Source organism: Aquarana catesbeiana, linkage group LG12, assembly GCF_042186555.1.
Source record: "Aquarana catesbeiana isolate 2022-GZ linkage group LG12, ASM4218655v1, whole genome shotgun sequence".
Lineage (NCBI taxonomy): Eukaryota > Metazoa > Chordata > Amphibia > Anura > Ranidae > Aquarana > Aquarana catesbeiana.
The window spans coordinates 241,856,257-241,878,399 of NC_133335.1; the positions used below are offsets into that span (position 1 = coordinate 241,856,257).

Below are 22,143 nucleotides of genomic sequence, written 5' to 3' on the forward strand. Positions count from 1 at the left end.
AGTCTCACACGTGTGGTATTGCCATACTCAGGGGGAGTAGTAGAATGTATTTTGCGGTGTAATTTGTGCTATGCATATGATGTGTGTGAGAAATAACCTGCTAATATGACAAATGTGTAAAAAAAGAAAAAATAATCTTGAATTTGCAAAGAATTGTGGGAAAAAATGACAACTTCAAAAAACTCACCATGCCTCTTACTAAATACCTTGGAATGTCTACTTTCCAAAAAGGGGTCATTTGGGGGGTATTTGTACTTTCCTGGCTTCTTAGGGTCTCAAGAAATGAGATAGAGATCAGGTGTGATCAATTTTCAGATATTTGCACCATAGCTCGTGGACTCTATAACTTTCACAAAGATCAAATAATATACACCGATTTGGGTTATTTTTACCAAAGATATGTAGTGGTATAAATTTTGGCCAAAATTTATAAAGAAAAATTACTAATTTGCAAAATTTTATAAAAGAAACAAAGAAAAATGCATTTTTTTTACAGAATTTTCGGTCTTTTTTCTTTTATAGCGCAAAAAAATAAAAAAAAAACACCGGTGATTAAATACCATCGCAAGAAAGCTCTATTTGTGTGAAAAAAGAGGACAAAAATTTCTCAGCTGCACAGAATGAATGGACAGGAATAGCTCTGTACAGAGACTTCCTGTTCATTCATAAACTGAAGCATAGTAAACACAGTTATGAATGGACACCGATCACTAACCATTCAGACAAGGCAGGGACCGGTAAATCACATATTTAAAGGCCCCTTCCCCACTCTCCATCCTGACAGATCCCCTCATAGTTACATAGTCAGGTTGAAAAAAGACACGTCCATCAAGTTCAAGCAAAAAAAAAATAAAATACAATCCCATATACACAATCCTTCACCCATAGTTGATCCAGAGGAAGGCAAAAAAAAGGCAGCTGAATGCCTGCAGTAGGGAGAGGAGGAGAAGCCGGCATTTAGCAGCTGCAGGAGATAAATGTATGGATTGGTTCCTTTCTATGCCACCGCTCCTATCCAGGCAAATGCCCGCTGTGCTCTATGGCCAGTCCGGGCCTGCTGGTAGGTTAGTTGGCTTCTGTCTAATTTGGCCCTAGTATGTGTGTGCATGCATGTGAGATGTGCGCCTTTAAAGAGGAAGTAAACCCTGATGGGTTTTACTTCCTCTTTGTTTCCCTGCAAAGGTAAAGCATTATGGGCTACTATGCATCGCATCGCATCAAATAATAGCCCATTATGTGTCACTTACCTGACACAGAAGCCTGCGATGTCCCCGCTGGCTTGAAGCGTCCATCTTTGCCCCTCTATCTTCCGGGGCTGCGAACTACGGGTCTGTGGCCAGAGTCGCGTGACGTCACTCACGTGCACGCGCGCGGGAGCCGCCAGTCACGGCATGACCCCAGCTAGAAACGGCACAGCGTGCCCTTTCTAAAGTGCGCATGCGCCGAATACATCGGCGCATGCGCAGAACAACTCATTGTACGGGGAATTGTAAATCTCTCCTAAACCGTGTAGGTCTGGGAGATATTACCAGCACCTACAGGTAAGTCTTAATCTAGGCTTACCTGTAGGTGAAAGTGGTTGTAAAGGGTTCACAACCACTTTAATACATGACACCCAATTTCATATATAAACCGGATAGCCTTTAACAACTACTTCGTTTTCTATACCCTGCAGAAACGGGGAGTTTGATTGAAGCAAGCTTTGTTTAAAAAAAAATATCGAGGAAATTATTTTGTCATCCCAACCATGCATCCAAAAGCATAAATAATGAAGATAATTAGTTTTCACGTTGCATGCTTATTACGGAGTCTTTTGTTTTGCCTAATCCATTTAGCGGATCTGTCGAGGACCTGAATGACAGGTTGGAAACGATTCGAGCTTTAAAATTCTAGATGATGTTGTTGTTATTCAGGTGGCACGTCGCAAAAAGAATGAAAGATTGGCCTCCCTCCGCGATGCCATACGGCAGGAAAATTCCTTTTGTTTTGAGTCTCTCTCCTGTAGCGTGCAAAGAAGCTGCGCAGTTTTCCCGAGCAGCAGATGAACGCTCCAGGTATAAGTGATCGGGAGAGAGACATTCAAAGAGAAGCGGGACGCAAAACGCAGAGAAGTCGCTCCAGCCTGACCGAGAAGATGAAAGCTCCTTCCCCCGCATTTATTCTCCGATGTACAATTGTTTTCTGGTTATTTGGAAGAACGGAAGAACTATCGAGTGTAAATGTAGGAACTGCGTGTTTAAAATTAGAAAAATATATCCATAAAACTATTTTTCAGAAATAAAAAACTGATCGTTGTCATGTGCGTATGTATTCACCCCCTTTGTTATGAAGCCCATAAAAATCTCCGGTGCAACCAATTACCTACAGAAGTCACATAATTAGTGAAATGATGTCCACCTGTGTGCAATCTAAGTGTCACATGACCTGTCATTACATAGACACACCTTTGTGAAAGGCCCCAGAGGCTGCAACACCTAAGCAAGAGGCACCACTAACCAAACACTGCCATGAAGACCAAGGAACTCTCCAAACAAGTAAAGGACAATGTTGTTGAGAAGTACAAGTCAGGGTTAGGTTATAAAAAAAAATATCCAAATCTTTGATGATCCCTAGGAGCACCATCAAATCTATCATATCCAAATGGAAAGAACATGGCACAACAGCAAACCTGCCAAGAGCCGGCCGCACACCAAAACTCACGGAGCGGGCAAGGAGGGCATTAATCAGAGAGGCAGCACAGAGACCTAAGGTAACCCTGGAGGAGCTGCAGAGTTCCACAGCAGAGACTGGAGTATCTGTACATAGGACTACAATAAGACGTACTCTCCATAGAGTTGGGCTTTATGGCAAAGTGACCAGAAGAAAGACATTACTTTCAGCAAAAAACAAAATGGCAGGTTTTGAGTTCGCGAAAAGGCATGTGGGAGACTCCCAAAATGTATGGAGGAAGGTGCTCTGGTCTGAGGAGACTAAAATTGAACTTTTTGACCACCAAAGAAAACGCTATGTCTGGCGCAAACCCAACACATCACATCATCCAAAGAACACCATCCCCACTGTGAAACATGGTGGTGGCAGCATCATGCTGCGGGGATGTTTTTCAGCAGTCGGGACTGGAAAACTGGTCAGAGTTGAGGGAAAGATGGATGGTGCTAAATACAGGAATGTGGCACGTCATAGAGACTTATCCAAAGAGACTTGGAGCTGTGATAGCCACAAAAGGCAGCTCTACAAAGTATTGACTTTATGGGGGTGAATAGTTTTGCACATTGACTTTTTATGTTATTTTGTCCTATTTGTTGTTTGCTTCACAAAAAAAAAATTTCAAAGTTGTGGGCGTTTTTTTGTAAATTAAATGATGCAAATCCTCAAACAATCCATGGTTGCCAGGTTGTGAGGCAACAAAACACGAAAAATGCCAAGGGGGGTGAATTCCTTTGCAAGGCACTGTAGCTTTGAGTGAGATCATCTAAGGCAGGAGTCTCCAAACTTTCTAAACAAAGGGCCAGTTTACTGTCCTTCAGACTTTAGGGGGGCCGGACTGTGGTCATTGGGGGTAGAAATTGTCCTGGCTTCAGTGGGAGTAAACATTGCAGGGGGGAACAGTGCCCCATGGTTGGTGTCAATTTGAGGGATAGTGCCCCCATCGTTGGTGTCAGTGGGAAAAATAGGTCCCCATCATTGGTCAGTGGGAGGAATATGGCCCCATCATTGGTATCAGTGAGAGGAATAGTGCCCCATTGTTGGTGTCAGTGAGAGGAATAGTGCCCCATTGTTGGTGTCAGTGGAAGGAATATTGTCCCATCGTTGGCATCAGTGGGAAGAATAGTGCCCCATAATTGGTGTCATTAGGAGGAATATTGCCCCATCATTGGTGTCAGTGGGAAGAATAGTGCCTTATTGTTGGTGTCAGTGGGAGGAATAATGCCCCATCATTGGTGTCAGTGGGAAGAATAGTGCCCCATCATTGGTGTCAGTGGGAAGAATAGTGCCCCATCATTGGTGTCATTGGGAGGAATAGTGCCCCATCATTGGTGTCAGTGGGAAGAATAGTGCCCCATCATTGGTGTCAGTGGGAAGAATAGTGCCCCATTGGTGTCAGTGGGAGGAATAGTGCCCCATCATTGGTGTCAGTGGGAGGAATATTGCCCCATCATTGGTGTCAGTGGGAGGAATAGTGCCCCATCGTTGGTGACAGTGGGAAGAATAGTGCCCCATTGTTGGTGTCAGTGGGAGGAATATTGCCCCATCATCGGCATCAGTGGGAAGACTAGTGCCCCATCAATCGTGTCATTGGGAGGGATATTGCCCTATCATTGGTGTCAGTGAGAGGAAAAAGTGGCCCAAGGGCCCAGAAAAAGGCAAGCAAAGGGCCACATCCTACCCTTGGGCCGCAGTTTGGAGACCACTGATCTAAGGCACTGCTGCCTCACCAGATTTGGAGTGGGTAATATCAGTCCTGCGCTACTCTCTGTTCGCCTCGCTGGAGTGGAAGCTGTACCTGATGACCGGCAGTGCAAGGATCTCCTTTCTTCTGCAGGGGGGGGGGGTTACTGTGAGATGAGAAACTTCTACTAAAGTGGCCACCTCCATACAGACACACAGTACAGAACAAGGCACCGTAAATCAGTAATGGAGAAAAGATCAGCTACAGGGAGCCTTACAGACCGTACTGGTGACGAGTCCTTTGCTCTCTACTTGCTTCTTTTTTTGGGCACATCTTCCACAGTAAAAGTCCTCTTTAAAAGGAGTGCTTGGCAGTTGAGTCCTGCGTGATCCTTCGTACCCATTTCATTTTAGCTGATCACATTAAAAGATGATCAGACCGGAGATTCCCATTACGTCTGGCTGTGATTGCTCAGCGGGGGGATAGGAGACATGTGAAGGAGAACCGATAGGAATGCGGAATTGTGTGACTTTAAATTATTATTATTATTATAGTGACTCTAAATGCGTAATTGTTTTCATCCCATTCTATATCCCATGAAAGCCTGCGGAACCGCAATGTTCAGAGAACCATCGAATTGTTGTATAATTAGTAATTATCAAATTGTTCCTGAACAGGCTCCGTAGTGTAATTATTTTCTTTGCTGTTCTCTGCTGTATGGCGCCCTGCAAATAATCCCCCCCTATGGTTTATTAGCGGAAGAGAAAATATCCAAAGCCCCACGGGAGGCTCAGCTGATTGCCCCCAGTCTCACAGGAGTTCATTCCAGAGGTCCCCAGAGCTTTTTCAGCTGCGCGGCAAGAATTTACCAAAGTACCCGCAAATTGGATTAATTATTTTCATCGTGTTGCAGTCTCTGAAGGCTTTCGCTTGTTCTCTGGAGGGGGGGAGGGTGCCACGGACACGTTAGATCGGAGTGAATGGGAAGCAACACCAACACAAGAGTAAGCCACTGAATCCCGCTAACAACTCAACTCCAGGTAGCTGGTAGAACTCCGGGCAAAAAATGGCATCATAACATATATGGGAACTGTTTTACCTGCCAAAGGATTTGTATTTCTGTCCATCCAGTCCTGAAAATTACACTACTCTGGCTGGATGGACAAGGAACCTGATTCTTCTCTGCTGCAGGTCAGTAACACACATAGGTTTTGTCCCTTCCCAAGCCTGTGACTGGACAATTAAAGGTGAAGCAGTCTTTTGGCTAAGATCAAGTGTAGTATCTGTTCTTATCAGTTGCCAGGAGGTGGCGCTTGCTTTGGTCCCTGATCTACGGCGAGGTGGTATCAGGGGTGGTGGAGGCTATGCAAAACCTGCTGGTGTAAAGGTAACCTGGAGCAGTTTGTAGCCGAAAGGGAAGCCTTCTGATGGGAATGGAGAACCATTGGGTCTGGCCAGAGGGTTGGGTCCCTGGCCTTCTGGCCTAGATTGGGGTAGCTCTAGCTCCGGTCAGTTTTTCGGGAGAGAACACTAGCTCCCCTTTCCCACCGGGGGAGCGGTTAGTATTTCCCGAATGTAATTAGGTAGGAGGGATGGAGTGACGGTGAGGCCTGATGGTAAAGGGCTCTCACCAAGCTTCCAGAACTTAAGGCCTTCTTGGCTGGGGGCTGCTGTGGTCTGGTTTAGGGGTCAGGGTTGCATGAAAAGCCAGTGGTGAATGTGCCCCTGAAGTGGCAGTTCAGGGATGCCGTACAGTCACAGTGTTCAGGCACTTGATTTATGGCACCATGGTCACTTCACCATACACACGTTTTTCGCACCTGCCTCTAGGGCCGAGCCTTTTGGCTAGGACCAGGAGAAATATTTATTCCTGGCCGGAGAGCCGGCCATTGTATTACACAGTGGTCACTTTTCACTCTTCCACTTCCTTCTCCCCACTTCCTTTTTATTTATCCCCGTGTTTGTCACTTTTTTTTTTTGTATTTTTTGGTTGATGTTGTCACGTTTGTCACAGTGTGATGAGTAGGGTGTGGGTCCTCGGGCCTACTCTGAAAGTCTTGGGAGGGGGTGGACATAGGCCTTCTGGCTTGGTTTGCCCTCTCTCATGGGGTCTCCCTTCGGGGAAGTCCCACCTAGTACTTGGGTGGGTCTGTTTCGGCAGACCTTCCAGAGAACGGGGGTCCGTCTGGTTTCAGCCAGATGGACCCATGTGAAGTACCTCGGTCCCCGTCTGGAGCCTAATGCCCCGGGGGGATCAGGGTAAGGTCCTTCCCTAGTGGAGGATCAGTGTAACACCCGTTGCACGTTTTTTGTTTCACTCTTTATGTGTGTGCACTTTTTTTGGCACCGGGTGGAAGTTTTTGGGTGTGTTTTGCACGCCACTGACTTTTACAAAGAAAAATTAAAGGAGAAGCAGTAGACTGATGAGCTCATCTTTCATCACTCTGCGCTCTCCTCATTGGTTTCTCGTGCTCAGCCTTGAGCCATTGAGCTCTGTGAACAACGGAGAAGGTGGAAAATGAGATCCTGAGAGCGCTTTGGGTGCATTAGAGGTATAAAATATATGTTGTCAAAATAAGAGTGTGTGTGTGTGTGTGTGTGTGTGTATATATATATATATATATATATATATATATATATATATATATATAAAATCACATTTTGTTGCTTTGCGGCCTGAAATTAAGAAATGCAACTCATAACATCCACGTGAAAGATAGAACACCAAAACAGTGAGGGGGGAAAACTCATCCTGTATACTCCCACTCCGAACGGTTTGCCTAGAGATATGGACCCAGAAAGACAAGATTCTGGCCTAATATACTCACCAATATGTCTATTATAGCTTACTCCATAATGTCTACAGCTCCCATAAGTATGACATTTTGAACCAATACGTTTTAGATATATTTACAGCCGTATAGAATAATATTACTTTCAAGGACTGGATTAGTGCACTGATCCATTTGGTCTCCTCTCCCCTCTCTTCGGGGAGCAGCGGCTCCAATTCAGACTTCCCGGCACGGCGGGGAGACGTGAAATCCTTTCACGGTTCTCCCTTTTTATATGGCAGGGCTATTGATACAAGCAAAAGATTGCCGCTCCAATCTCTCAAATCCGTATCAAGACACCTGCCCTAATGGAACTCAAAGGTGCTGGCTCTGCACAAGCTTGAGGAAAGAAAAAGATCCTGGACGGCCACACACCTTAGAAGGCATCTTTATTGATATGAAGAAATGAAATCCAAATGCAGTCACCTCATGTACATCGAGGAACAGGAAAGATAGCTAACATGTTTCACGCCCCATCATGGCGCTTATTCATAGCTCAGGGCTATTGACACCCTTGTCCACCAGAGGGAGCATCACCGTGCCGGCGGCGTTCTTTAAACACCACTGGACGCCTAATGACGCGGCGCGCACTGGCGCCTGTGGCTCCACGTGGGTGCGGCGTCATGACGTCACGCGATTGCGACAGAGGAGACGCCAATGGCCAGAGCTTTGGCCCACAGGAACGCCGAGGGAGCCACACGATGACCGCCAGGGGCGGTGAGGACAAGGAGGGGGTGGAGTGTTTGGAACGACACCTGTCATTAATTCGTTTAGACACCATTTAAGCACCCCATCCCCCGGGGATCTGGATGTGATCCCAGGAGAGCTCCCCACATACATAGGAAGGATCAAGGTTAAACGCAAGTACAACATTCAGTATAGTAGACTAACTTCTGACATATCCAGCACTTCAGTGCCTCCTTCATTACTCATATCCAAACAGGCTATTTGATAGCATTATATTATTTATCTCACCCATCATATCCTTTTTTTTTTTTTTTTTTTTTTTTTTGGTATGACACTACAATATTATTACCAAGATAGAGCAACAATAATATAATATATTCTAACATACTGTATTCTTCTTCACACATATTGAGTTAAGAATCAAAATACTTGCACATACAAGTGGGGATGAGCTCATTGGGTGCTAGGATATTACCATTAAATAACATTAATACCGAATTATTCAGTGAAATATATCCCAGGTGTCGTCCGTCTCTTCCCCCTCTGTTGTTCCAATACCGTGTGACTCCTTGCAAGTCCCCTTGGTGTTGGCGCCCGTCTGGAGGGGTGAGGATTGACATATGAGGATCCCTGGATTAGTGCTTTTATTTAGAAATCTCTGGATATGTGACAGTTGTTTGGAATTCATCTTTCGAGTGGTAAATATATGAATATAACATTACATATACATAGTTGTCAGTACGTTATAAAGTGTTAGAACAATTAACTCTTTTGATATATTTCACCAGAATACAAATCCCCCTGAAGAAGACCGCAACAGCATTGGTCGAAACGTGTCCGAATATTCATGTGGATGTCAATTAATTTTTTAATACTTGAAATGCATTGTATTGCCAATATTGAGGAGAAAAGTTTGGGAGTACGGACCCCACCCCCGACTCACCAAGAGAGAAATAGCAAGTGGACTATTGCGGTACAAGAGGTGTAGCTAATAATACAAATTACTGATAAAAATTTCACAAAATGTATTTATACAAAAATAGCAAAAGAAAAACAACAAGACATATAGTTAAAAGGTTCAGATGGCATGATATTTCGACATGTTTCGCGGTTATACCGTTTCATCAGGACAATACATCTGTAAAAATATATCAAAATACAAAGGATAAATACCATATACAAAATTTCATACAGTTATATAATGGGGGAGATGAAATGAAGTGATGGAACTGCTTACCCGAGCCTCAGGGGGTTTCCACTGTCAATTCATCACTTTACCATTTATGACTGACACCTGCATTGATCATATGAATCTTCACCCCCATATTTATTTTACACAGACTTTGGCCGGTGCTTTATATCCCCTTCCCAATCGCCGGGGGAGACCCAGTCGGGTTACCTCGTTGCTGCGCACCCCCTGAGGCTTGGGTAAGCAGTTCCATCACTTCATTTCATCTCCCCCATTATATAACTGTATGAAATTTTGTATATCGTATTTATCCTTTGTATTTTGTATTTTGATATATTTTTACAGATGTATTGTCCTGATGAAGCGGTATAACCGCAAAACATGTCGAAATAACATGCCATCTGAACCTTTTAACTATATGTCTTGTTGTTTTTCTTTTGCTATTTTTGTGTAAATAAATTTTGTGAAATTTTTATCAGTAATTTGTATTATTAGCTATACCTCTTGTACTGCAATAGTCCACTTGCTATTTCTCTCTTGGTGAGTCGGGGGGTGGGGTCCATACTCCCAAACTTTTCTCCTCAATTAATTTGGACGATGGTACACCTTACTGAGATATACTTTGCTTGATTTGTACAGTGAGGCTATATACTTTCCGTATTGCCAATATTGATGAAATATTCTTTGAGACATGCCCGTAACCAGAGTTTATATATTTTTTTTTTAATTCGATTAACGATCTGTAATTTGCTGTTTGTATTAATAAATGATTTTATTATACTTTCACTTTTTTGATCAATATATCCTTATGCCGCTAAAAAACCCCTTGGGGGAACTTCCCAATCCTTTGTTTCAAAAAGCTTTTTGGGGTGCGCGGCTGACTCTAATTCATGTGTTTTTTCCATTTTGTGTTGTACCAAATACCTTCCACTTCTTAATAATAGACTTCACTGTGCTTCTAGGCATTGGTAAAGCCTTTGAGGTTTTTTTTTTGTATCCATCTCCTGACTTGTATCTGTCCACGACTTTATCCTGGAGATCCCGGTGACAGTGCCATGCCAGCCATAGTTGATTGTTTGCTTTGGTTGCACTACCAGGGACTGAAATGCTCCAGGAAAGATATTTTCATTTGAGCCAATCACAATGACCGCAGCTGATCACAGTTAAAAGTCAAATGGATTTGTGTGCCGATTAGCTACACCTGATTGAGTTTACAAGTCGTTTTTAGAAAGGGGGGTGATCCTTTTTCCAACTCAGTGATTCTGTTTTATATTTTATTTTATTTTTTATTTTGTTCTGACATGTTGGGGTTATATCTTTCACTTGGGTGTTATAAGTTGAACTGGGTAAGTACAGTTGGCCAAAACAAAAACTGTGTCTGTCTTCATTTTAGGTAGTGTGATTATATTAAAGGGGTGATTCTTTTCTATACCCACTGTGTGTGTGTGTGTGTATATATATATATATATATATATATATATATATATATATATATATATACACACAGTACAAAAAAACTACACGGCTCTTGTAGTTTGTCTTTGTAGTTGGTAGGTGATGGCTGATCTTTAGTTCAGACACTGAGCCCCTAAAAGTCACTTGGCATCCATAGGGTTCTTCTTTGAATTAGGTCTGCTGTGGGTGAGACGGGACATAAGACATAATATTTGTTTTTTGACTGTTCCCATTATACTAATATCATCGAATGTTTCTTCCAGGCCGCCTGTCTTTCTTCACGTCTGGATCAGAAAACCTACACCGCGTAGAGAAAGTGAGTTGGGGTACTCGATACGCCATAACCATCTCCTTCACCTGCAACCCAGAGCATGGCATCGTGGACCCCTCCTGGACGTAGCGTTTTGGTCTTCAAGTGGGGTTGTCGGCCAACATGACGGACTCCTCCCCATACTGCCTTATAATCTGGAAGAACTCAATGGATTTCTATTGGACATAATGCAAAAACATATAATTGGGCAGCTATGCAATCTTGTAAAGAGTTGGGCAGCTATGCAAGGTCATAGAACTGACTTTTAGGGGTAGTTAAGGGCAGATAAGTTAAAAACAACATCCAACATCAGGGAAGATCCTAAAAATATATTTTTTTTAAATACTGCCCTCTTGGCCTCAAGAATCTGTTGCCCTTCTAAAACCACTAAAATATCACACATCCACATTCCTCCAGGAGTTTGCTAGCAGTTCAGAGGATTACTTCAATTATGGAACTACAGCTATTGGTGTAAGCATGTTTTTAAGCCAGGTCCTTCCTGTCATAGTACCTGACCCTGAAATTCTGTACGGACGCTAATGGCTGTGGTTCAACAAATGGAGTATTCTAATGATCTTCATCTACATAATTATTTTCCCATACTTATGTGATCTGATGAGGGTGTATTTTAACCTAAAAGAATGCCTGCTTATATACCCAGAATACCATTGTGAATACCTGGCCATCACACCTATATGAGCTTGTTGGACATCCCATTTCAAAACCATGGCCATCAATATGGAGTTGCCCCCTCCACTTTTCTAGGAAGACTTTCCACAGGATTTTGGAGTGTGTCTAGGACAATTTGTGCCCAATAAGCCTAAAGAACCTTTGTGAGGTCAGGTTAGATGAGAAGACCTGGATCATTCTAAAGATGTTCAGTTTGTGCCCAATAAGCCAAAAGAACCTTTGTGAGGTCAGGTTAGATGAGAAGACCCGGATCATTCTAAAGATGTTCAATTTGTGCCCAATAAGCAAAAAGAACCTTTGTGAGGTCAGGTTAGATGAGAAGACCTGGATCATTCTAAAGATGTTCAGTTTGTGCCCAATAAGCCAAAAGAACCTTTGTGAGGTCAGGTTGGATGAGAAGACCTGGATCATTCTAAAGATGTTCAGTTTGTGCTCAATAAGCCAAAAGAACCTTTTGTGAGGTCAGGTTGGATGAGAAGACCTGGATCATTCTAAAGATGTTCAGTTTGTGCTCAATAAGCCAAAAAACCTTTTGTGAAGTCAGGTTGGATGAAAGGACCTTATGATGTTCAGTAGTGTTGAGGTCAGGGCTCCGTCGAGTTCCTGCATAGCAAACTGTTTACACCATGCCTTTGTGGGCAAGTGGGTACAGTCATTCTGAAACAAAAAGGTTCTTCCCCATACTGAAACCACCCAATTGTTTAGTACGCCTTCTTATGGTGTATCAGTAACAGTATACTTCACCGGAAATACCTAAGCTCTATAATTTGGAGGGTTGTTTACATAGTTTTGCCATATAGTAAATCTAATGTTTAGGTGTTAACAAACCTTTGACCATAACATGTGAATGTGACACCATTTTAAAAGTTCACATTTCCCAGCAAGCTCCTGATCCCATTTTTATTGAGGACCATGATTGGACTACTGCTGGCTCTCATGATCGGACCAACAAAGCTGATAGGGGAGATTATTCATGATGTGAAACCATGAAAGAACGTTGATGATCTTACTTGTATCAAATGCAATGATTATCTGTTCAATTTAATTTGGGGCTTGCCCTTAATTGTTTGAGATAGATCAGATAATGCTCAATTTTGGACCAAAATGACTGAAAAAGAATCGCAAAGTTTTATTTTTATGGATTACTTTTGTCGTGTTCACGTTATGACTTTTTGCCCATAGTTACTACATTGTAATCAGTATATATATATTTTTTTCTCTGTTTCTTTAATCAGAACATGAAAGGTAGAGATCAAATGATTAAGCAGGCCATACATAGATCGAAATGTAGCCAGTCCAGCAGGGACCAGACCAATTTCGATCCACAAACGGGGTCAGTGGTTGTACAGAAGTCGATTTGCTGGCGGCACTGATCAGTGTATTCTGCCGGCGGGGAAGTTTTCCCTCTGTCAGAATACAAAGCCTCAGTGTGAGTGATTCCCAATCCACATTACATGTGAGGATGGAGGAATTGGGGAATTGGGTTGAACAAAAAAATGAAATAATAATGCATGGGTTGCCTTAAGGCCTCATGCACACTGGTCATTTAGCCCCTGGATCCCTTGTGTGCTTAGCCACTTCAGCCCTGGAAGGATTTACCCCCTTCCCGACCAGAGCACTTTTTGTGATTCGGCGCTGCGTCGCTTTAACTGACAATTGCGCGGTCGTGTGATGTGGCACCCAAACAAAATTGACATCCTTTTTTCCCCACAAATAGAGCTTTCTTTTGGTGGTATTTGATCATCTCTGCGGTTTTTATTTTTTGTGCTATAAACAAAAAAAGAGCGACAATTTTGAAAAAAAAGCAATATTTTTTTTACTTTTTGCTATAATGAATATCCCCCAAAAAAACTATTTTTTTTCTCAGTTTAGGCCGATATGTATTCTTCTATATATTTTTGGTAAAAAAAATCGCAATAAGCGTATATTGATTGGTTTGCGCAAAAGTTATAGCGTCTACAAAATAAGGGATAGATTTATAGCATTTCTATTATTCATTTTTTTTATTAGTAATGTCGGCGATCTGCAAATTTTATCTTGACTGCGACATTATGGCGGACACATCGGACACTTTTGACACCATTTTGGGACCAATGTCATTTATACAGCGATCAGTGCTATAAAAATGCACTGATTACTGTGTAAATGACAATGGTAGGGAAGGGGTTAAACACTAGGGGGCGATCAAGGGGTTAAGTGTGTCCTAGGGAGTGATTCTAACTGTGCGGGGGGGGGCTTCCACTGACATGACAGGGATCTACTGCTCCCGATGACAGGGAGCAGTAGATCCCTGCCATGTTGCTAGGCAGAACAGGGAAATGCCTTGTTTACGTAGGCATCTCCCTGTTCTACCTCTCCACACCGCAATCGCGGGCCGCCGGCGAACATCGAGTTCCTGTGACCCGCGGGCACGCGCGCCCGATAGGTGGCAAATTTAAAGGGACGTATGGGTACGCCCATTTGCCTGCCTGTGCCATTCTGCCGACGTACATCTGTGTGCGGCGGTCGGCAAACGGGTTAAAGTGATATTAAAGGCATTTTTTTTTTTAAATAACAAACATGTTATACTTACCTACTCTGTAATGGTTTTGCACAGAGCAGCCCTGATCCTCCTCTTCTCAGGTCCCCTCCCTCCTGCTGAGTGCCCCCAGAGCAAGCAGCTTGCTATGGCGGCACCCAAGCAGGCTCGCTCCCAAGCTTCTCTGTTTGACCATTCACCATGCATGAAGGTAAAAAACCTTGAGCCTTTACAACAACTTTACCCCCTTGGTGCTAGCCGCATGCAAATGTGCGGTCTCTTGGCGGGTGGACCTTGGCACTGAGCGGCGTGAATTTGTTTAAATAGAGCTGTGCCGAGAGTGCACGCTCCCGGCACAGTTACCGGCAGCTAACGGAAAGTAGCGCCTGGGAGCTTTCCGATCATGTGGCACCAAGAGGTTAATAAGGCTTTTCATCTAGACCAGACATTCTCAACTAGAGTTCCTTCAGAGGTTGCTAGGGGTTTCTTGAGCTGTGGGTAATTGACCTCTCTTTGTTGGTGTCTGCCTAATTCCAGGACCAATGTCCAGGACTAGGCAAACCCAGTAGCATGACACCAGTTGTCTTTTTAGGTGCCCATAAGGGTAGCATGGTGACCAACACTCTAAGGGTAGAATTCTTTCTATCGAGCACCAATGTAAAGAACGTTTTTTTGCCTTTGACCTATAATGCGTTGGTTTGATTAAGGTTTACCTGAGACCTCAAAATTATTTTAGGGGTTTCTCTGGGGTTAAAAAAAAATGTTGAGAGGCTGATTTAGGCATTCAATTGCCAAGGCTTTAGTTTCATATTGAGTTGTCTTATAAAGCTCCGACAGGTTGGCTCTTATTTCCACCAGTCAGCAAAGAAAGAAAGAAATTCTAAGACTCATCCCATCCTCAAAACTTGAAAAACGGCTAACTGCATGTGGCATCAAAAACTGGATCATGTGGACATCCCAGTTCTAAAACCATTTATGAATGTTGGCATGTGAGCATTAGCTACGTCGAGGCCTATATGTCATTTTGAACTTGAAGTTCTTCAGAAGTAAAGCCAAGAGTTCTCAGATAGGGGAGGAGTGATATTCACCTAAAAAGGAGGAATAAAATAAGTTTCAATTATGGTTATATTACTTGAGACATCTAATTTCAGTAATCAGGCGTGCTTTGATTAAAATTATAATTAAAATTCTGCTGGGGAGACTTTGAAGGCATTATCCTTGAGAACATAGTGTAATAGGAGTTCTGACACTCTTTTAGTGTTGGGGATGGAGGGGGTGGTTGGGTAAGTGTTTAAAGCATAACTCCCAGCCATTTATTTTCTCTTATAAAAGAATTGGAAATGGTTTTCATTCCTGTCTCTAAACCCATGGAGTCATTTTCCCTTTTTTTCCCCCATCCCAGTGGTACCCTGTTTAGAAATGGGAGGTGCAGATGTCACCAGGACTGGAATTCCATTGTCTTAACCCTTCTAAAAAGAAAATTGTTTTTGTCTATGTCCATGTTGGAGAGATTTTCATCACTTCCTGTCTTGACAGTAAATTTCTCATGTAGGGACAAAGATGGCTAAACTAACCTTCCAGAGGTTCTAAGGCCACTTTCACACGAGAGGTCCGATCAGGTCCAGCTGTCCATTTTTCGGCCGGACCTGATTGGACCCTCCATTCTTCTCTATGACACCAGTTGTCTTTTTAGGTGCCCATAAGGGGAGCATTCTTTCTATCGAGCACCAATTTAAAGGACGTTTTTTGCCTTTGAGCTATAATGCGTTGGTTTGATTAAGGTTTCCCTGAGACCTCAAAATTATTTTCGGGGTTTCTCTGAGGTTAAAGAAAATGTTGAGAGGCTGATTTAGGCATTCAGTTGTGAAGGCTTTAGTTTCATATTGAGTTGTCTTATAGAGCTCTGACAGGTTGGCTCTGTTTCCACCAGTCAGCAAAGAAAGAAAGAAATTCTAATCCTCATCCCATCCTCAAAACTGTGGCATCAAAAACTGGATCATGTGGACATCCCAGTTCTAAAATCATTTATGAATGTTGGCATGTGAGCATTAGCTAAGTCGAGGCCTATATGTCATTTTGAACTTGAAGTTCTTCAGAAGTAAAGCCAAGAGTTCTCAGATAGGGGAGGAGTGATATTCACCTAAAAAGTAAGGACATAAATTAGTTTCAATTATGGTTATATTGCTCGAAACATCTAATTTCAGTAATCAGGCGTGCTTTGATTAAAATTATAATTAAAATTCTGATGGGGAGACTTTGAAGGCATTAACCTTGAGAACATAGTGTAATGGGAGTTCTGACACTCTTTTAGTGTTGGGGGTGGAGGGGGGGGTTGGGTAAGTGTTTAAAGCATAACTCCCAGCCATTTTTTATTTCTCTTTAAAAGAATTGAAGATGGTTACATTTCTGGTAGGTTTTCATTCCTGTCTCTAAGCCAGGGTTCTCAAACTGGTGCCCCCCCTCCAGCTGTTGCGAAACTACAAGTCCCATGAGGCATTGCAAGGCTGACAGTTATAAGCATGACTCCCACAGGGAGAGGCATGATCTGACTTGTAGTTTCGTAACAGCTGGAGAGCCACCAGTTTGAGACCCTGCTCTAAGCCCATGGAGTGATTTTTTCCTTTTTTTCCCATCCCAGTGGTACCCTTTTGAGAAATGGGAGGTGCAGATGTCACCAGGACTGGAATTCCATTGTCTTAACCCCTCTAAAAAAAAATTAGTTTTTGTCTATGTCCATGTTGGAGAGATTTCCATCACTTCCTGTCTTGACAGTAAATTTCTCATGTAGGGACAAAGATGGCTAAACTAACCTTCCAGAGGTTCTAAGGCCCCTTTCACACGAGAGGTCCGATCGGGTCCAGCTGTCCATTTTTCAGCCGGACACGATTGGACCCTCCATTCTCCTCTATGGGCAGTCGGGTTCGTTTACACCTGGCTACCTCTGGTCCAATCCAGCAAAAAACAAAAAAACAAAGGCGATCCGTTCCCCTTCGTCTTGCCGGATCAGATCGGAGGGCAGTTGGGTGTAAACAGACCGACTGCCCATAGAGGAGCATGGAGGGTTCGATCGGGTCTGGCTGAAAAATGGACAGCCGGAGCCTCCTTTCTCCTCTATGGGCAGTCAGATGTAAATGGACTTATGTCCGTTTACACACCAGCTACCTCCAGTCCGATCCAGCAAAAAAAAAACAAGGGGATCTGTTCCCCTCTGTCTTGCCGGATTGGAGAGCAGTCGGTTGTAAACAGACCGACTGTCCTTAGAGGAGAATGGAGGGTCTGATCGGGTCCGACTGAAAAACAGACTTACAGGAGTGAATTTCCCTTCCTAGGGGGAGATTTCATCTCACTTCCTGTTGTCTCCCTCTGATTGTATGTAGGAGTTGTTTGTAAGTCAAATGTTTGTAACTAGGGGACCGCCTGTACTGAGAAAAACTGAATCCGTGAACGGGGCCTAACTCTTTCCTGCTTAATCCAATACAAATTTTTCTTTTTAATCGTCTATAGTTGGGCAGAAGTTAAAGAGATTATATAGGCTCGTATTTTTTTTTTTTTTTTAAATAATAAACATGTTGCACTTCCCTCCTCTGTGCAGTTTGTTTTGCAGAGAGCAGCCCGAATCCTCCTCTTCTCGGGTACCTCTTCGCTGCTCCTAGCCCCGCCCTCCTTTGAGTGCCCCTCAGCCAGCAGCTTGCTACAGGGGGCACCCAAGCCGAGTCAGAGCACCGCGTATCCATTCAGACATGGAGCCCCGCCCCCTCTCTCCCCTGATTGGCTGACTGACTTTGATTGACAGCCGCGGGAGCCAATGTCGGCGCTGCTCTGTCTCCAATCAAGAGGAGTGTCCTGGATGGTTGAGGGGATCGTGGACATCGCTGGAGAGAGAAGGGGCTCGGGTAGGTACTGGGGGGGGAGGGGGAGGCTGCTACACACAGAAGGTTTTTTATCTTAATGCATAAAATGCATTAAGATAAAAACAAAAATTCTGCCTTTACAACTCTTTAACCACTTCCATACCGGGCCTATTCTGGCACTTCTCTCCTTCATGTAAAAATCATCATTTTTTGCTAGAAAATTATTCAGAACCCCCAAACATTATATATGTTTTTTTTTAGCAGACACCCTAGGGAATAAAATGGTGGTCATTGCAACTTTTTATCTCGCACGGTATTTGCGCAATCATTTTTCATAAATTTAAAAAATAACAAAACAGTAAAGTTAGCCCAATTTTTTTTTTGTATAATGTGAAAGATGATGTTACGCCGAGTAAATAGATACCCAACATGTCACGCTTTAAAATTGTGCACACTCATGGAATGGCGCCAAACTTCAGTACTTAAAAATCTCCATAGGCGACGCTTTAAAATTTTTTACAGTTTACCAGTTTAGAGTTACAGAGGAGGTCTAGTGCTAGAATTGTTGCTAACGCTCTAACGGACACGGCGATACCTCACATGTGTAGTTTGAATGGTGTTTACATATGTGGGTGGGACTTACATTCGTGTTCGCTTCTGAGCACGAGCTACCGGGGACAGGGGCTTTTTAAATTTTTTCTTAAAATGTATTTTTTATTTTACTTAATTTTTTTTTTTTTTTTTTTACACCTTTTTTTACATTTTTTTTTTTTTATCATTTTTATTCCTATTACAAGGAATATAAACATCCCTTGTAATAGGAATCTATTGTGACAGGTCCTCTTTATGGAGAGATACGGGGTCAATAAGACCTCACATCTCTCCTCCAGGCTGGAAGGCATGAGATCGAGAAAAAATTCACCAATCTCATGCTGACAGCCGCGATCGAGGCTTTTTTTTTACCTCTGGGAACCCAGGCGTGACGTCATAACGTCGCTCCCCAGGCCTCCGACAGTCATAGAGATGACTGGTGACTATCCGGAAATCTCTATCGTCGTCATCCGGCGCCGGACGATTCTTTCTCCGGGCTCCCGATGGCACGGGAGAGCCCGGAGAAGCACCGGATGGTGGCGGGGGGGACGTCTCCTTCCGTCGCCTATAAGAACATGTAAACATCCCTTGTAATAGGAATCTATTATGACAAGTCCTCTTTATGGAGAGATACGGGGTCAATAAGACCTCACATCTCTCCTCCAGGCTGGAAAGCATGAGATTGAGAGAAAAAATTCACCGATTTCATGCTGACAGCCGCGATCGCCCCTTTTTTAACTTCCAGGAACCCGGGCGTGATGTCATAACGTCGCTCCCCGGTCCTCCGACGGTCATAGAGATGACTGGTGACCATTTGGTCACCGGAATTCTCTATCGTAGTCATCTGGCACCGGACGATTCTTTCTCTGGGCCCCCCCCCGATGGCACGGGAGAGCCCGGAGAAGAACCGGATGGCGATGGGAGGGATGTCCCCTCCCGTCGCCTATAAGAACAATCAAGCGGCGGAACTGCTGCTATGGTCGTTCTTATCGTGCACAGAATCATCGACTGCAAAGAATGATATCTGAATGAGGCCTGTAGCTGCAGCCATCATTCAGATATCCCCTCACAAAGTAGAGGACGTCATATGACGTACTGTGGTAGGGAAGTGGTTAGGCCCTCTTACGATATACTGTATGCATCACAATGTTGTTCGGGGGTGCTGTCATCACTGTGGAGCCAATCACAGTGCAGCATAATCTGGAGCCCCTCCCATTAGTCTTGGGTGTCAGTGCCCACTAAGGCCCGGTTCACACCGTTGCAGGTTGCATATTCCAGGTGCATTTAGCGTTTTTTCAATACACTTTTTTGATCCATTGAAGTCTATGGAACCAAAAACCAGAAAAAAAGTCCCCGGCCCTTTCCATAAAATGCACAGATGTGAACGTGACCCGTAGGAAACCGTGTTACACGGACTGTAGTGCGTTTCTGCAAAACTGAAAACGCACTAAAAAAATGCATTAGGTGTGAACCAAGCCTGAAAGGAGCGGTGGCAGGTTAGGAAACACACAGAAAAGACAGACAGAGTTCAGGCAGGTGTCAGGGGGCGGAATTGAGACTCCCTATTAAAATAATAGCAGGATTGAAAAATTTGGTCCAGCATGATGAACATTCACATACCCAGAAATGGCCGCCCTGGTAAAGAAGGTTTTATTGCCTCTCAATGTCTATTATTACTACTTGAAAACATACTTTTTACCTCCTTATAGTGAATATTTCAAGTGTAAATGTACCCTGAACGTTTCTCATTTGCTCCCTATTTGTTATAGCTGTTTGATAAGTGAACATATACCTATTGATCCTGCCAAAAATCTTGTTAGCTCACTACTTCCCTTGCTGACTGTAACCAGTTAGCGTTTTTTACCGGCTATCTCTGTGGGCTACAGAACCCACCCAGCGTATGAAATGAGGGGAGGGGGAGGTTCAGTCCTAGGGTGACAACGCTACTCCTCTGTACAGTACAGCGAGGGAGCATTGTCACCCTAGAACAAGAGGTGTGTTACTGGCAGGATCACCAGGTGAAAACGAAGCAAAAAGAAAACGAATGCAGCCATCACATCTGTAACAAAACGTCCCACACTCCACTTGAGTGCTGTCGTCATACACTGCTTCCTCCAGTCTGAATATAGATATCAGATCTTCCAACCGCTGACAACCAAGAACTAGGCAGTACTCGTTTCCGCTGCTGAACATGAACTGTTTTTTGAAACACAGGTAACACTCACGACAATCCTCCCCTTCCTTCGCATTTAGGGCGGGTAGACTGTCCAATCGGCAGGGAGAACTGTTGGAGGAATTCCCCCCTCCCTCCTCACAGCAAACACACATACACATCCCATAATACTTTTCTCCCAAGGCAGGCAGACACAATAGAACAATGGAATACAGCCACACCCCCAAACAACCCAGCAGAGAGCACACCATAGCATGAGACAATATACAATATATATATATATATATATATATATATATATATACAGTGGAACCTCGGATTGCAAGTAACGCGTTTAACGAGTGTTTCGCAATACAAGCGGTGTATTTTTAAAAATCCTAACTCGGTTTGCGAGCGTTGTCAGGCCAAAGTGGTGTGCAGTACCACTTTTGGCCTGAGGTGGGGGGGCGCCGGAGCCGATTGTCGCCATTCGGAAAGGCCCGAGGACAGTTCGGCTGTCCTCGGAAAGGCTCGTGGTCAGCCGAAGTGTGCTCGGGCCTTTTCGGCCATTTCCGAGGCTCTCCGGCACCCCCCCCCCCCGTCTCTGGTCGCAGGCGGTATTGCATCCCATTGAAGTCAATGCGGAACCAATTATTTTCGTTTCCGTTGACTTCAGTGGGAAAACACGCTTTGATATGCGAGTACTTTGGATTACGAGCATACTCCTGGAACGGTTTATGCTCGTAATCCGAGGTTCCACTATATGTGTGTATATATATATATATATATATATATATATAAACATTCCAGTGTGGTTGTTCAGTTAGTCCGATTAGTACAGATCAGACTGGGGTTCTCGGTCACCCTGTGCCCCTAATAGACACAGGGTCACTTAGACATAGGAGGTGCATGGGGAGCTGAAACAAGGGTTTCCCAACCTCTCCAAGGGATTCTGGGTTCCACGGGCCCCCCGCCCAAAGTGGCTCCCGTCACAACATCTAATAATTGGTAAGCTAAAATATATTACAAGTTTGTTCTTGATTTTAATTACTCTTCAAGCTTAAAATCATATAATCATTGACCATTTTGGTTTGAAAAGGTGACTTTAGAATAGAACACCCATCCCTTTATCCCCTCCCCCGGATATAAAGGACTCCCGTCCTCTATTAATGGAAGATATCTGAGCAGACTTCCTGGGCGGATCTCTGCTGAATGAAGTAGATTCACATTTGGTAATTAATTTGAAATAAGTGAATAATCAGCGGCTCCAGGACGTCAAACAATACTCCGTCTGTGCGTCAGTGCGCCGCTGTTCCTTCAACAGGACGCAGCGCCTATACAAACCCGCTCACCTGATGTAATTACATTTTCTTCTCCATGGCCTATCAATGAAAACCGGTGCCTTGTGTTTAAAATAAATCTCTTTTCAAAATCATTCCTTCACTGTCATGAATGTATTTAAATGTTAATATCGAGCGTTTT

At 43.6% G+C, this 22,143-nt stretch overlaps 1 protein-coding gene across 2 annotated transcripts in view; it reads left to right on the forward strand.

Moving 5' to 3' along the window:
• Positions 1-22,096, forward strand: part of OGFOD3 (2-oxoglutarate and iron dependent oxygenase domain containing 3) — a 162,977-nt gene extending 140,881 nt beyond the window's left edge. For both annotated transcript variants that reach the window (XM_073607011.1, XM_073607012.1), the window contains exon 9: positions 10,813-22,096. In XM_073607011.1, coding sequence (XP_073463112.1) covers positions 10,813-10,949 — 137 coding nt within the window. In that variant the 3' untranslated portion in view covers positions 10,950-22,096. The remainder of the gene's footprint in view (positions 1-10,812) is intronic.
• The last annotated feature ends 47 nt before the right edge of the window (positions 22,097-22,143 follow it).